A 17968-nucleotide genomic window follows, 5' to 3' on the forward strand; every position below is an offset into this window, starting at 1 on the left:
GTCGACCCGGTGGGTCTTTTCTGACCCGCGCATTTTTGCTTCGAAGTGGGTTAATCCCAGTTTTGGCCCCCCTATGTTTTTTCAAGGCTTTTTTGACCTAGAATCCATCTTAATTTGGCATCTAATTTTTATTTTCTCTCAATTTTGACACTCAACTAGCTTTTACTTCAATTTAATCCTTGTATTTTTTTATTTTGTGTCATTTATTTGGTTTCATATACATTTCTATTATTTACGTATACTTCTTTATTTTTTATTTGATTCTTTTTTTTAATATATATTTATTATTACATATTATATATATTTAATTTTTTATCTATTTATTATATTTCTCTATTATTGATCTTTTATCTTTTATGTTATATTATATTATATTTTTTGTTATTTTCTCATTACATATATATATATTTTATTTTTATTATTATATCTTTCTTATGTATATTTTTATTATATATTTTTACTTATTATTTTATTATTCAATATTTGGTTATTATGTATATATTTATTCGTTTTTTTATCCTTTATTTATTGTTACTTTCATCTCATTTATTTATTTCACTTTTAATTTTTTTTATTATTTCCTTATTTTATATTCATTATTATTTCCTTTGTTCGTTTTATTTTATTCATTTTCGTTTATTCATTTTTTTAATATTATATTTTATTATTACATATTATATATATATTTAATTTTTTACCTATTTATTATATTTCTCTATTATTGATCTTTTATCTTTTACGTTATATTATATTATATTTTTTGTTATTTTCTCATTACATATATATATATATATATTATTTTTATTATTATATCTTTCTTATGTATATTTTTATTATATATTTTTACTTATTATTTTATTATTCAATATTTGGTTATTATGTATATGTTTATTCGTTTTTTTATCCTTTATTTATTGTTACTTTCATCTCATTTATTTATTTCACTTTTAATTTTTTTTATTATTTCCTTATTTTATATTCATTATTATTTCCTTTGTTCGTTTTATTTATTCATTTTCGTTTTTTATGTCTTTATTTCTCTGAGGGGTGTTTAAATCAATTAAAGGTAAGTAATCGGATCGTTGTTTGTATCTTTTAAGTTAAACTTTCAATTTTCTTAATTAAAGATAACTGGAAATTACGTAGTACCGAAAGGGCAGTTCAAGGGTGCTAACCCTTCCTTGACCGTAACCGACTCCCGAGCCCGACATATTTCTGGTAAGACGCAGATCAAGTAAGAAATAGGGTATCCGATCAACCCATTTATCTTTAAATAAATGATCGGTGGCGACTCCAATCCACATTTTTCTAAGTCGAAGCCCAATTCCGGGGCCCAACCGAAAGACGGTTACGACAGTCGGTATTCATTATTTTTCTTTTACGACACTTCTTCTTTATTTTTTCTATAGTGTATCTTTGTTTTTTTATTGATTTTTAATTTTTAATAATTCTATCTCGTCTTCTTCTACCTTTATGATACATTTTTCGCAACTTTTATGGCACGTTTTCGGTCGTTTGATCATTTTTTTGTTTATATTTTTCAGGGTTGAATTTGATATTGCCACGACTAATCAATATGACGTTTATTTGTTATCATGATGATCTTTCCTGATTTGTATCATTGAGTTAGATTTAGATACGAGATTTATGTTCATGGAAAGTATTTTCACTTCACTTGATTTTGATTTGCGGTTTGTCGGTAGTCTTTTAATAACTTCATTTTCGTTTGTGGTTCGTTTATCGATATAATCAGATCTGTTCGTATTTACCTTTTGATCGAGTTTATTTGGATAGATTTTTAAAACTTTTTCATTGTATGGTCATCTTGTAATCTTTGATGACTAATTTTCTTGTGTTTGAGAAAATGTTCTTATTATGTATTTAATTTATCGTTTAGATTGTAAATCCTTATTATAATCTAAATATTTTTTATATTTAATAAAATAAACTGCTTCTGTAAAAAAAAATTACTTATGAATAATCAAAGTGATTGTCTTTATTTTTATAATTCTCGGACTATAATTATAGTTGTATTTACATCCACTTCCAAAAAAAATAATCGAATTGAGCACATTTTACACTCGATTCAATAAAATTGTACTTTTAACTTCTTTCAAAATTTTAAAATTTAACGCTAGTCCTTTTGATACAATCATTTTAGTTTTGGTCTTCAAAACATTTATATATTTATGTCGACACCCAAAATAAAATTCTTAATTTTATCCATGTTCATATTGATGATGGTAGAATTGTAAGTATCAGGGACGGACATAAAATTTAAAAATTTTAAGGGGAAAACCGCCTCTAGCCATTCATCTCTAATACGGATTATATTGATTATGAATTGTAATTTCTAGTTATACTTTGAACCATTCTTCATTTTACTCTGTTTATTCCATTTTGTATAATCTTAAAAAGGGTTGGCGTTGGGCCATGGTTAGTGTTCAAGCCAGTTAAGGGCCATAGAATATGTGGTTCCGGATGAACACAATGCGTCCATGACTACATGCCCTAATCGAGGTTATTTGTATGTGCGTGCATAATTCATGATCATGTATGTACGGATAGCCTAATCCAGGTCTTTTACCTTATGGTTATTACTTATTGGTGTCTCATTCATTTATTTGATCTAAGTAGGGGACAATATAGGTTAGATCGGATTATATTTTTCGTGGATTTGAATTTGACGTGGACATTTTATCATTTCATCCGTCTCATAACTCGTTCGATTACAGGGAGTTTCTATTTAATCCAAGTTTTTAGGTAAAAATTTACATTAAATTCAATACAAATATATAATCATATTTTCATGAAGTAAAATAGGGATCTAACTAAAAAATAAAGAGATAAATGATTACAATTATTTCTAAAAATATACAAGATAATTATATCATTTTCTTGGGTCGGAATTTTTCATCTTAAATTTAAATTGAAATTCAACTTGATCTTATCTTTGAAAAAACTCATCCCGATTTAATCTGAATTTGAATTTTTTAAAATAAAAATAAAACTCAATCTTATATAGTGGGATTAGATCAAATCCCAAGCTATCTAAATTGTACAAGTTTGAATTTCTACGAGCATATTTGTCGGGAGAATTTTAGTTTCCAGTACTTCTACTTGGATAAGGAGTAGTACTGAGTAAAATATAAACTACGGAGTTTATCTTTAAACTAACCCTTATGAGTTAATTAATCCATCTAAAGGGTCCTAAAACTTGTTAGATACGAGGTGTTTACTGCAAATCTTCCTATAATACGTTTTTTGAATTTCAAATTTGTATTATCATCGTCGTCAACAGACAATATTGATATTATTTCAAGCTTTTATCATAACAAACACTTATTTCTGTCATCTTTCTCTTTGGTCTCTATATTTAAAAGCCGGAAAATATGAGCATATATGTTAATGGAGAATCTCAAGTCCCACCCGATTTCCGATTTCACCCCACTGAAGAGGAGCTCTTGCAATACTACCTTAGGAAGAAAGTCTCCTACGAGAAGATCGATTTAGGTGTCATTCGTGATGTTGATCTTAACAAGCTTGAGCCCTGGGATATTCAAGGTATACAAATATAGATATAGATATGGTACTCTATGTTCCGTATTGCTATTTGCTTGTCCTTACGGTGCTCTTACAGAGTGGTGCAAGATTGGAACCACGCCTCAAAATGATTGGTACTTTTTCAGCCACAAAGACAAGAAGTACCCTACCGGGACTCGCACCAACCGTGCCACAGCTGCCGGTTTTTGGAAAGCGGCAACCTACATCAACACCACCAGCATTGCTGATCATCAAGATCTCCAATTACCAACCGTTCGATCACTACCACCACCATCATCAATATCCACCAACATGCCTTACCATGGAACTCAAGATCATTACAACAGCGAAATAGACATATGGAGTTTCACCAGAGCATCGTCCTCATCTTTGTCATCGACCCACCCACTGTGTTGCCACATGGTGAATGTTAGTGTATAACAGAATAACCCAATATGCTATAATCATACCGTAGATCTGATAGTCAGAAAGGTTATTATTATATATAATTGTTATTAATATAAATAAAAAAGGTGAAGTTTATATTCTTAGATGGGACATCGTCAACCATATTATCTTTTAACTAATCAATCTGTCTACCATTTTCATAAAATTTTGCTCTCAAAAAAACTAGCCAACTCTTTGTGATTTGATAATAAATATGTAACAGCAATAATAATTATAATTCTCTCTTCTAGATACCATCATCATCCCTGAGCCATATGGCTTGTCGGATTATTTTAGGTGTTCGATGAAATACTTAATGGTCCATGCATTCTCTCATATGATCCGGCGTACGTGAAGAGCCTTTATTCTGTTTCTAACATTCAAAAGAGAAGCAGAGACAAAGTGAGATTACTTTTTCTCTCGTGACGTACAATAATGATCAAGATTTATTTTGATAATTTTTTTTAATACATTCTTGTTTTATGTTAAGATAAGATATATTAAAAGTTACCTATGTGATCGGTAATAAATGAGTTATTTATATTTTAAATATTATAATCTAATTATTCAATGAAAGTATATTATTATAAATAGAACACTAACGGTTAAGTATAATATTAAATAACGGTGTGATTTGATATAATCATAATTTTAGTTCACAAATCTTATATAATCTATCAATTTGATCTTAATTTGAAATAATTCAATAATTTTAACTCTTCACGTTAAAAATACTATAATTTTAGTCATCGTTCTTCTCTTAATTGTTTATTCTTTTTTCAGAATACTTATTATTTTCATGTTATTTTTCTAGTATAATAGCAATTTAAGAGTAATTTATTAATATTTTATGACATAATGTAATTATCTATATGCTATTTTGATCTGACAGACTCATTTGGTTTAAAAGTATCGTAAAAAAAGACTAAATTGATGGATTTTATGAAAATTCAAATTTATTGAATTGTTTAAAGTTATGATCAAATTGATAGAATGACATAAGTTTTAGCAGACTATCTATTATTATACCAAACATATTAGACATCTATTTTAATTTGAACAGTTAATTACCTGATTATAATTTTTTTTAAATTGAGTGGTTAAATTATATTTTTTTAAGAAAAAAGATGACACGTTTATTATTGAATATATACTTGAGTGACCTGAGCTATATTTTATCATTTACGATGATGGTCAGCCTTGACTAGTGTGTTTAAGTAATGAATACTTGGCAGGTTAAGCCCGTTTTTATTTGTCCATGTGAATGAATAAGATTCGTTGAGAGAATGTTCTAATGATGACAATAGCCTTATTCCTTGATCACCATTGGTTAGTATAGATACGGACACTTTCATGATTGATTTGCTAAAACGAGGGAGGGTTCCCTCTTGTATTCATCCAAAGAATCAATTGGTCTTTCAAAAATGTGTTTTGAGTGTTTAAATTGGAATAAAGGCCAGCGAGATTGTAGGCCATGCCTCCCACACTGGGATACCAAGAAGGCTTGCATTATTGCATACGTACTCTTTTTTGAAACTTCGAAATAATATCATTTTTTTATCTGATTGAATTATAAGAAATTCAATGTTAGTATTTATTGCGTGAATTTCAGTGATAGAAGAAAATGTTATTTTTTATATGTTTTAAATTCAAACAACTACAACTACATGATGAATATATATTATCAATTATTAAGAAAAATCTATACATTACAATTGGAAAAAATAGACTGAGATGTCATGCACGACGAATCCATGTTATAGGTGGGAAGGGAAATGACCCCCCAAATTTGGATGGTCTAATTCCTTTTTGGGTCGCTAGTAGTTTTGAAACCATTACAATTAAGCCTTTTGTCTCTCCAAAAATTTTTTTGGAATAATTATTTTTAGGATGCTATCAATTTTAAAATTAGTGGAATTAAGCTTTAATTCTAAATTTAACTGATTTAATTACATTTTAAGATCTTTGAATTTTATTTTAAAATTAATGAGATTAAACTCATAATCTCTTAAAATTTATGGTTTAATTACTTTTTAGAACTTTATTTTTAAAGTTAACTTGTCCCCTCGTAATTCAATCATGGTTCTGTCTTTGGTCATGGAAAACTTAAAAACCTTGATTATGAATCAAATTGCACGAAATTACAAAGTCATGAAAGTGGAGACCAAACGGTGATAAGGGATTTGTTGTGCGGACTGCGACATTACGAGTCTTTAGTCAAATATTTGGTTGTTGGTATAAAGGAGACTGAGTTGCTGTCGATGGGTCACAATTCTTGTTAATCACACAATTAAAAAGTTAATCATGTTAGGTAATAGTAGGGTGGGCGTGGGAGCATGCGGGCAAAGTGTGTACATATTTACTCAAAATAGGGTACATACAATAGTGGACTTAGATGGGTTTCAACAATCCAATATTGTCCAACAGACATTGGACTTTTGGGTCTCAATTCTGTTCGAAAACCCAATAATATTTTAGATTTAACCATACGAGTGTGAATAACTGTGGGCTTCATATTGTCATTGATTCTAAAATTATAACTCAAACTAAAGCTCTGATATATCTGTCTTTAGCATTGGCATTTTATGTTTCCCCAAATGAATCTCAAAGATACTTTGACTGGTCTCACAGTGATCTTTTGGCAAGCTTCAATAATGTTAGCATGTTTATAGACTCAAGGCCTGACTGACTCTGAAGAGTCTGAGACTATGTGGCTGCTACATCTCCAAAACCTTGCAACTATCGTAATCCAAGCCCTTTTGGACCACCTGACTTCCCCCTTTTTTTAGATTTTGTCATGAAAATCTAAATTAAATCTAAAATCGAATCAGGTCCAACTTATTTTGAAAACAATTTCTATTAAAATCGTTTTTTATCTACAAATTTTTATTATTAACACAAAGGTGTAAATCTTACATTGAGAAAGAAAATAGTTGAAGTACAAATTTTTGCATCACTTTTGTTGTTTATTTGGCGCGATTTTTGTGTTGAAGTTGGTATTTTGATCATTAGAGAAATCTTTTCAGGATCTTATTTTTAAAAGACAACTATTCATCAAAATTTCAATTTATTACATAATTGTCAAGCTACTACTAACTATTATTTTACAATACTATCATTGTTTCCAACAATCATCAAACATTTTACTAGTTAAAGCAAACAAGATTGATTGAATGCTTCTCTCATCTTGTAATTCAAACGTCCCTTTCTCATAAAACAACCCAAATACAAAAAAAGGACCGCCCTGCTCCATCATCCACCAGTTTTCTTTTTTCTTTTCACTGTTTGCTCATTAGTTATTTGTCGTCGGTTCCTACCACGTGACACCACGAGAGGTGTCACGTTTTTATCAATTGTTTAAACAAAAGAAGCAATACCCGGAGAAAAGCTTCCACTTTCTTATTGTACTGATCAGGTTTATGAATACTTAATAGATGAAGAAGCTTTTGTTTCAACACTAAAAGATTGAGCCTTTACCGTTGGTTGATGTGCAAACTCAACGTGCTTTCCCCATGGGCTTTGCCTGAAACGTTTCTCCATACCGCACGCCGCTTGTCCCACTACCCTCACCTTCTCTTTAAATTACTACTCTCCTTTATTGTTAAGGATGATTCCACACAAGTCCTCCAAATTATTGTATATATTATAAAATAATTAAATTTATTTTACATGCAAATATTTCACTGATAAAATAATATTCACTGATAATTGAATTTATATTTACAAAATGATCTCCAACCATAGAGAGTTGATTTGTTAAGTCCATTGACTATTAAAAGTTACAAAATGACTATTTGACTATTCATTATGTTCGAAATTCATCATTTTCCATTAAAAAATTGATGGCAGACTGAGTTGAACGTTAACATACTAACTGAGGTATTATAAAACATGATCTCATAATCTTAAACGATTATCATATCTCAATCAGTATGTTAACGTCTAGCTCAGACGATTGTTACTTCTTTAACAATAAAAATGAGTTTGGAACATAATATATAATCGAGTGACCATTTTATAACTTTTAATAGTCGAGAGACTCAACAAAACAACTCCCTATAGCCAGAGAAGCGTTTTATAACTTTTAATGGTCATAGAACTCAACAAGGCAATGTCCAATAGTTTAGAGACCATTTATATATTTTCCCCAAAAATTAATACCACTTTAAAAATAATTTAAAATTTTGATTCTATCTATAGGTCTTAACCTTTCAAACTATAAAAGAAATATACTGGTTGTGAGAGTTATGTTTGAGAAATAAATTTTGTTAGAATAGAAGAATAGTTATGTAATGTTTAAGAATAAAAAGAAATTCGTGAAAGTAGACAACCATGCTTTAACATCATGCCCTAACAAAATTTGACATGAGTTCTTAACAACAATTTGAGATGTTTGATGAGAACTAAACCTTTTTATTACCCATAGAAAATAACTGAAAACACCCATTTTTATTTATTTTTATAAATTTAGGGGTTGTTGGTTTATTTTAGAATGATTAAGCGTTGAATGATTCAAAGACTCTGTATGAATTAACTCTGAATGTGACATGTTGTTTGATAATGACTCTGAATCATTCAGAATGTACTTCTGTGTTGAATCATTGAGAATATACTTCTATACTGAATCATTCAGCATTGTTTTGTTGAATCAGTCAACACTAAATTATTCAAAGGTACAAAACAAACGTTGAATGATTCCATTAAGAGACAATTAAACATCCCCTTAATAGCATGAAAAAGATGGTAACATTAACGTACAACGCTGAGTCTCTGACACCACCACCGTCGATGTATATATGTCTTCCAATGCCACCAAAAATAGTTCCCCGGGTTTAGATATATTCAATCTAAGCTCTTTACTTTGGTTGTTTCCCACTTTCGCTCTCTCGGGGGGAAAATATCATTAAATTACATCTTCATCACTGTCTTACTCTGGTAGTTAGTAAAAATCCATATTACAAACAGAATCTTTGTATCTCGCAGTGGTGTGGTTCCTTGTTTCTATGCATTTTTCTAGCTGTATTTTCTGTAAATGCTGTCTGGTTTAACCGTTTTCTTTTGAATGGGGAAGAAAGGAGGGACTTCATGGCTGACTGCTGTAAAAAGGGCTTTTAGATCTCCTACTAAAGACAGTGCAAATGACAGGAAAAGTAACCGACATGATCAGCAGGAAGACGATGAAGAAAAGGTTTGTAAATTGTGTTGAACAAGTTCAGCTCGGTCCTTTCTTTTTAATGGCTCCAAATTCTTTGATCTGGTTTTGATAGAAGAGAGATAAGCGGCGGTGGATCTTCAGGAAATCGACAATTCAAGAAACGGTGACGCAGCCTACACCGGTGAAGAGAGTAGGCAATGGTGGCGGACCTGGTGGTGCAACCTCAGCAGCGGAAAAAAAGCATGCGATTGCTGTGGCGGTGACTAAGGCGGAGACGGCGAGGGCTGCGGTGGCCACGGCGCAGGCTGCTCTACAAGCAGCTCGTTTGACTAAACCTAGCTATGGCAGAGACCACCACTTTGCTGCCATTGTTATTCAGACAGCTTTTAGAGGCTACCTGGTAAGAAAAATTTATTATTTTGTATCATTTGGATTCCAATAGTTGAATTTTGTGCGGTGCTTGTGAAGGCAAGAAGAGCTCTTCGTGCGCTAAAAGGTTTAGTGAAGTTGCAAGCTTTAGTGAGAGGTCACAATGTGAGAAATCAGGCAAAGATGACACTCCGGTGCATGCAAGCTCTGGTTAAAGTGCAGGCTCGTGTTCTTGACCAAAGAAAGAGGCTCTCGCACGATGGAAGCCGAAAATCGGCGTTTAGCGACACGAATAGCGTATGGGAATCGCGTTACCTTCAGGATATCTCCGACAGAAGATCATTAGTAAGTCATACAGAATGTTTGCAAGTGCTTAAGCTTTCTTTTTAACTAATTATGGTTTATGTAAAACAATGTGTGAGTGTGTGTTTCAGTCAAGAGAAGGAAGTAGCATAGCAGATGATTGGGACGAAAGGCCACACACCGTCGAGGAAGTTAAAGCTATGCTACAACACAGAAAAGAAGCTGCTTTGAAGCGTGAAAAGAACTTATCCCAGGCACTGTCTCAACAGGTGAATCTTGTTAAGTCTTAACCATATGCCCTTTGTCTTATTTTAATGATTCCTATAAGCTAATTAGTCCATGTTCCGCAAATAGATGCGGAGAGCTCGAAGGAGCCCGTCGGTGGGTGGTCAAGAAGACGAGCTTGAGCCGAAATGGCTTGACCGTTGGATGCCTGCTAAGCCATGTGATAACAGAGGAAGAGCTTCAGCAGATCATAGAGATAGTGTCAAAACTGTAGAAATTGACACTTCCCGGCCTTACTCATATTTACCACCTAATTATCGAAGAACAAATTCAAACCATTACCACCAAAGGCCTAGTTCACCTCTGCATAGAGCTCAACAAAATGCACCTTTCCACCACTCTCCTATTACACCCTCTCCGTCCAAAATCAGGCCTATTCAAGTTCAGTCCGCTAGTCCTCGTTGTGTTCGAGATGATCGGAGCTCATTTTCATCTCAAACACCAAGCTTAAGGTCCAATTACTATTACACCGGCAGCTTCGGTACAAGTAGCGGCACCGGAAATAATGCCATTACGGTGCCTAATTACATGGCGGCAACCGAGTCAGCAAAGGCTAGGATCAGGTCTCAAAGTGCACCAAGGCAGAGGCCGTCAACACCCGAGAAGGACCGAACCGGTTCTGTGAAGAAAAGGCTATCATTCCCTGTCCCCGAACCATACGGCATTGGAATGGGATACGGAGGTTGCAGTCACAATTTGAGGAGTCCCAGTTTCAAAAGCGTGAGCGGATCACAATTCGGAATCGAACGACAATCTAACTATTCATCTTGCTGTACCGAAAGCCTTGGTGGTGAGATGTCCCCATCTTCTGCTAGTGATCTCAGAAGGTGGTTGAGGTGATCCCATCTATGATATATAAAAAAAACAATTCGGGATCAGTCTAGCTGTTGCTTTCCACTAGTTTCATAGTGTGTTTCATTGTTGATTCTTATTGTTCTTTTCCACTTCACTAGGATGTGCAAGATATTCATAACCAAATTGAGAGACTCATTTGATCGTGTGATACTATAAAAGTAATTCTGTTGCCATCTGTTATAATATATTAAGTTTATGCTTCGGTTCGACTCGATTTTAGAATTTTAATTAAGTTGCATGTAATGAATGGACCCACAGCATTGTTTAGATGTGAGTGTTCTTTCTAGTGTATAAGGGTTTACATGGGTTTATATATATGGAGTAATGGGTGGGTACTGCAGCAAGGCAGTAGATGATGGTATTGGTGGGCTAAAATGAGACGTCTTTTTCCCTGAGCTGTTATCATGTCCATTGAAAAGGGGAGCAGCCTGAACATAATCTCAATAATGAAGAGGGGAACTGAAACAGAGCATGTGGTGTGCCACTTGACAGTCTTTATCTTACACAGAAATTCATAATAATTTTCGAGAGAAAAAGATATTCGTGCTTCTTGGTGATGTTTGCAGCACGTTGGGAGATGAGATGAATATGTGCAGTCATTGAGAATTGAGAATTTTCCTTGATGAATATTACATAATTTCCATTGTCTTGGGTTCTAAGTTATAGTGCCATTGAATATTAGATTTGATGTTTAAATTATTGATGAGAAATGGATCTGATTGGGGAATGCATTGACAGAAAGCACTGCCACAACATTTATCAGACACCCAGCTCCATTAGACCCCACACCTCTGGTAGGGTTTGCTCCTCAACTTGCAGTTTTCACACCTCTTTCAATCCTACTTAAATTCTTTATTTTTTGTAATTGGGTATTATATTCTTTTTTTTTGTTTTCCAATTAGAACAAGTTCCAACATACATCCATATTACCATTAATAGCTTTAAATAATAAAAATATAAAATTATTTATGTAATATTTAATTCTAAAAATCATTTGTTGTGTGTGCGTCGTGAATAAATTTAAAACTTTTAAACATGTTATCTGTAAAGATATGAACAGATATCTAAACTATGAAAGCAAGAACAAGAAACAAAACTAAAGAGAGGAATCTTCTAAACTTCATTATCTTCAAGTGAATGTATACAAGTTTCAAGGTGAGCATTTATAGCTAGGATTACAGCTATAACTAATCCTGTAACTGACTTCAACAAACTAACTTCTCCAACTGTTTGGTTATAACATATACCAACTGCATGCACAACCATGCACAACACACAATTAACACTAACATTCCCCTTGTAATCTTTGGCTTTAAAACCTCCTTCAAAGCTCATTCAAACTCATTTGCACGAGTGTTCATCATGTCCCATAGCCACTGCACAGCAACAAAGATCATTTATACTAATATTCCCCTTGCAATCTTCACCTTCAAAACCTCCTTCAAAGCTCATTTGATATACTCTTAAGTTATACCACCAACAATCGTTGTCTATGTTTGAAGAATAATGGTGCTAACAAAGGTTTGGTTAGCACATCAGCAACCTGCTCAACTGCAGGAACTTCATGTACTTGTAGTTGCCCCATAGCCACCATTTCTCGAACAAAAAACAAGTCTAGCTCAACATGTTTGAACTTGGAATATAATACATGATTAGCACATACAGCGGCTGCACTCGTATTATCACACCACAATGTGGCCTTGCCATGTGAAACTACATGCAATTCTTCCAACAACGATCGAAGCCACACCATCTCAGTAGCTGCACAAGCCACACTTCTATATTTGGCCTCAGCAGTTGATCGTGCAACAACCTGTTGCTTTCGAGAGCTCCATGAGAACAAATTTCCACAAAAATATATACAGAAGCCAGACGTCGATCGCCTATCATCTACATCTGACCCCCCAATTTGCATATGCAAATCTAGTCAAGGCCATTCTCGAGGAGGATGTAAACCGTAGCCCAAAGTCAACGGTGCCTTGTAGGTAACGCAACATTCGCTTGACTACCTGAAAATGAGCATCTAGTGGGGCTTGCATGAATTGGCACTCTATTCACAGTAAACGCCACATCGGGCCGAGTAATTACAATGTACTGCAGAGCACTTACTATACTTCTGTATCGTGCAGCATCTTCAAGTGGTTTTCTCTCCTTAGCAGACAGTTTGATATTTGGGACCATGGGAGTGGAAAGGCTTTTCACTTCACCAAAGCCATGCTTCTGTAAAAGGTCTTGAATGTACTTTTGTTGACTCAAGATAATATTGCCACCTCCATAACTAACTTCCACTCCTAAGAAAAAAAATTCAAAAGTCCAAGATTCATTAATGAGAACTGAGTGTTCAATTTGTCTATAACTTGTTGCACAACCACTTCTTTATCACCTGTTAAGATAATGTCATCGACATATACCAACAGGTACACCAAACTATCCGAGGTCTTTCTAACATAAAGGGAAGCATCCGACTTAGCTAGAAAAAAACCTTCAGACTCTAGATATCTCTTCAATCGTTCAAACCAGGCCCTTGGTGCTTGTTTCAGCCTATAAATTTCCTTGTGTAGCTTACATAACAGCTCACCATTTCCTTGCTCATACCCTGGTGGTTGAGTCATGTACACCTCTTCAGTGAGCAGCCCGTTCAAGAAGGCATTGTTGACATCGATCTGTTTTAGCTTCCATCCCCGTGACAATGCAAAGGAAATAATTACCCTTATCGTTGCAGGCTTGACCACTGGGTTGAAGACTTCATCAAAATCAATTCCTGGTTTCTGAAGAAAACCCTTTGCCACTAAACGTGCTTTATACCTTGAAATTGAACATCAATATTTCACTTTATTCGAAAAATCCATTTACAGTTTACTGCCTTTCTATCTTTAGGAAGAGGAACTATAGTCCACGTGTCGTTACTTACCAAGGCATCAAACTCAACTTGTGCAGCTTCTTTCCAATGAGGACTCATCAAGGCCTCTGCGATATTTGCTGGTTCTCGATCTGAACTTGCAACGTTATAAACTTTCAGCTTCCAGATTCCATGCTTACTCATGGTCATCATGGGATGTACATTGGAGACTGCTTGTGGTACACCACTCTTCACATCGTGTTAAATTTCAACACACGTTTCTACTGTATCATTCTCTTCTTGGACCCCATGTGAGTTACCATCACGATTGCTACCATCATGATTATTATCATCGTGATTCTCTTCTTGGACCTCATATGAGTTGTCATCATAACTACTCCCATTTTTTGTATTTATCGTACCATCATAATTTTCTTCTTGGACCCCATGTGAGCTGCCATCACAACAACTCCCATGATTGTTATCATCGTGATTCTCTCTTATACCCCATGTGAGTTGCCATCACAACTACTCTCATTGTTTGTATTTTCCGCACCATCATAATTTTCTTCTTAGACCCCATGTGAGCTGCCATCATAACTACTCCCATTGTTTGTATTTGCCAAGTGATATAATTCGTTAGCTCGACCAGCACTTTAAACACCTTCTACGTTTCTTGAAGAATTCACTGGGATGCAAACTAGAGAAAGCTATCCAGTCGTGATAATCTCTTGTCTATGGCACTTGCATACGAGTTGAATCTTAACAAAGGGAAACACTTGCTCATCAAACCTTACATAACGAGACACAAAAACTCTACCATCATTGTCTAAACACTTGTACCCACGATGTGAGGTGTTGGGCCCAAGAAACACACACTGCCTTGACCGAAAATCCAATTTATGTTTATTAAACGGTCTCAAGAAAGGAAAACAAGCACACCCGAACACTCTCATACCCGAGTAGTCAGGAGCTTTCTAATAGAGAACCTCAAACGGGGTCTTACCTGAAATAGTCTCAAATGGTAGCCTATTTATAATGTACACTGCCATGGTAAAGGCATGACTCCAGAACTTTGTTGGCAGTAATGTTTGAGATAACATGTCTAGTCTAATCTCAACAATGTGGCGATGTTTACGCCCAGCCTTCCCATTTTGTTCTGATGTGCTGGGACAAGAGATTTGATGTTGTACACCATTGGTAAAAAACCAACTCTTCAGGGCTTGGTATTCACCTCCACCATCGCTTTGCAGTGCTTTGATTTTCTTCCCAAACTAAACCTCGACTATTTTAACAAGGTTGAGAAAGCATTGGCTGACTTCAAACTTCTTTCTAATCAGATACACCCATGTACGTATGCTAAAAACGTCAATAAATGAGACATAATATAGGTAACCTTCAGTCGAAACTACAGGTGCAGGTCCCCACACATCTGACACAACCAGCTGAAAAATTTCTTTGTATTCAGTCAATGACTTACAAAAAAGGCAGCTTGTGAGCCTTGCCTTGTAAACATGCAGAATAAATATTGTTCAATTTCTTTTCACTAGAAGAAACATTACACATTTTCATAACATCTTTGACAGTCTTCACACACGAGTGTCCTAAACGCCTATGCCAAAGTTTCAAACTACTTGAAGTCTTGGACACATTGTTCACCATACAACTCGATTTCTTCTCTTCATACGGTAGCAGCTGGTATAATCCTTCACGTGTGAGTTTCCCTTTCAACAGAATGGTCCGAGTCTGTGCATCCTTCACCAAGCATTCAAAATGATGAAACTCAATAAATACATTGTTATCACGAGTGAATTGAGATATTGACAATAATTTCTTCTTAATGTGTGGGGCATGTAGCATGTTTTGTAAGACCAGAGGTCTGAGACTAGAAGACAGAAAACCTTGACCAACATGATCAATTTTAATTCCTTCACCATTTCTTATTAAAAGTGTGTTGTTACCTTTGTATGTCATACCTAATTTGAATGGTACAAGATCATTTGATACGTGATGAGTGGCACTCGTGTATGGATACCACAAAGCATTGGAGTGTTTTGGAACACTATGAACTGTTGCCACACTAGGCACAGTGGATACAAAAGTTGTAGGTGCAGTATGAACAAATGACTCGTGTCCTTATGTTGTCGTAGGATAAGCTGCACAGTCCCCAGGAAAAGTATTCATTACCTGATTCGAGAAGTAAGATAGTTCTTGACGAGTCAAAGCATAAGGCATATCATGCATAGAACTTGATGGATAGTGATAGAAAACAGGAGAATTCAGCTTTTGATTATACGCATGTCCATTCACAGGAGCAACCTGGTCAGCTGGTTTCTTCCATTGCTCAACAGATTGATCTTCACTGACAACTCCAGTGAAATCTCAGTCAAAACGACGATAGCACCGCTGAACAATGTGCCCAAACTTTCCACATAACTGGCACTGTGGCCTATTCGAATTGTTAAACCTTCCTCGGCCTCGACCACGATAGCCTCCATGCTGATTTCCCTGTTGACCTCTCATGGGATAAAATTGCTTTTTTGTCGCATCTGTTTCAGTGACAGCCTGAGATCTCGACCTATTCTCTTCTTTTGAATGAACAACCATATTCGCAATAATATCATCGCTTAAAAAAGCTTCCTGCCTAGCCTCACAATACATGAGCATTTTAGTGAGACTATCAAAGGATACTACATCACGAGACGTTGTAGCAATAATGGACTCGAACTCCATTGACAATCCATCAATAATCACACTTACTTGTTCTTGTTCAGATACAACACAACCAGCAACATTCAGCAAGTCATAGATTATCTTGATCTTGGCTAAATAATCACTCACAGTCAAGCCAGCTTTCATCTGAGAGTGCAAATTGTGTCTAAGAGAAGAAATCTTGGCACTAGAACGAACTCCAAACAACCTTGATACTGCATTCCAGATTGTGCGAGAGGACGTGAGCCCCGTAAGATGTGGCAAAACCTCCATGATAACCGTTGTCAACAACCATGAAGCAAGCAACTTGTCTTGTTGCCTATGCACAACATATACTGGATTTTCCTCAAGTTATCTTGACTTATTTGTAACAAACTGGGATGGAGCAGGATCATCACCAGAGATATAAGCCAACAAGCCATAGACATCAATTATAAGGGTCACCTGATGCTTTCAAAGAAGGTAGGTTAACTCGGTAAGTTTTATGACATCCTGTTTAAGTATATGTTGTAAACTAGACAAGACTGAAGATCCATATGACGACGAATTGGCTGTGGTATTCACCAGAGACTGAACACCAGCTTGTTGTAAGTCCACCATTATCCAAAGAATAGCAAGAACCTTCAAGAATCTTCAAGAAAATGAGCAAACCAGGAATCACATGACTGTTTTGGCGACTGATACCATGTAAAGATATGAACACATATCTAAATTATGAAAGCAATAACGAGAAACAAAACTAAAGAGATGAATCTTCTAAACTTCATTATCTTCAAGTGAATGTATACAAGTCTCAAGGTGAACATTTATAGCTAGGATTACAACTGTAACTAATCCTGTAACTGACTTCAACAAACTAACTTCTCCAACTGTTTGGCTATAACATATACCAGCTGCATGCACAACCATGCACAATACACAACTAACACTAACATTATCTTATTACCTCTATAACTATTAGAAAAAACACTCTTATATTATAAAAGATGATTCTCGTTATTATAATTATAAGAATTCGTCATATGAGTTGAAAAATAAAAATTTAACAAAAATTATATAATTAAAGTAAAAATTTTAGTGAATGATATTTATAGTGGTAGTTTACTTTAGGTGTATATATAGTATCTTGAATCAAAATTATATTTAAACTAAAAATAATAAATGATGAAAGAAAAAAGTTTTTTTACTAATTTTTTTAATTAAAACGATGTTACTTGTTAATATATTATAAACTTATCAAGTATTATAACTATTTTTAAAAAAAAAAAGAAACTTGGTAAATGAGTTTTAGTTATTTAGATAAATAATTTAATTATACACAAAGATGAATGTAAGGGCAGAAAATGGACTTGATCCCCAAAAATGCAAATTTGCTCTATCTTACAATCCATAAATTTTATAAAGACCAATAGGAAAAAATATATACTTCGGCGGCTCGGCACTGAAATATCTGTAATTTC

General features: G+C 34.3%; 2 protein-coding genes across 2 annotated transcripts; both read left to right on the forward strand.

Annotated features, from left to right (window-relative positions):
- The first annotated feature begins 2240 nt into the window (after window positions 1-2240).
- Window positions 2241-3984, forward strand: LOC120127316 (NAC domain-containing protein 105-like). The gene is made up of 4 exons (XM_039145243.1): window positions 2241-2251; window positions 2358-2436; window positions 3384-3564; window positions 3641-3984. The coding sequence occupies exons 1-4, from the start codon at window positions 2241-2243 to the stop codon at window positions 3982-3984; spliced, it is 615 nt and encodes a 204-aa protein (XP_039001174.1).
- Window positions 3985-8770: 4786 nt separating this feature from the next.
- Window positions 8771-10968, forward strand: LOC120127317 (protein IQ-DOMAIN 1-like). The gene is made up of 5 exons (XM_039145244.1): window positions 8771-9178; window positions 9258-9545; window positions 9614-9859; window positions 9949-10086; window positions 10172-10968. The coding sequence occupies exons 1-5, from the start codon at window positions 9053-9055 to the stop codon at window positions 10940-10942; spliced, it is 1569 nt and encodes a 522-aa protein (XP_039001175.1). The 5' UTR covers window positions 8771-9052; the 3' UTR covers window positions 10943-10968.
- Window positions 10969-17968: the final 7000 nt, after the last annotated feature.

This window comes from Hibiscus syriacus, unplaced genomic scaffold (assembly GCF_006381635.1).
Source record: "Hibiscus syriacus cultivar Baekdansim isolate YM2019G1 unplaced genomic scaffold, ASM638163v2 tig00110467_pilon, whole genome shotgun sequence".
Classification (NCBI taxonomy): domain Eukaryota; kingdom Viridiplantae; phylum Streptophyta; class Magnoliopsida; order Malvales; family Malvaceae; genus Hibiscus; species Hibiscus syriacus.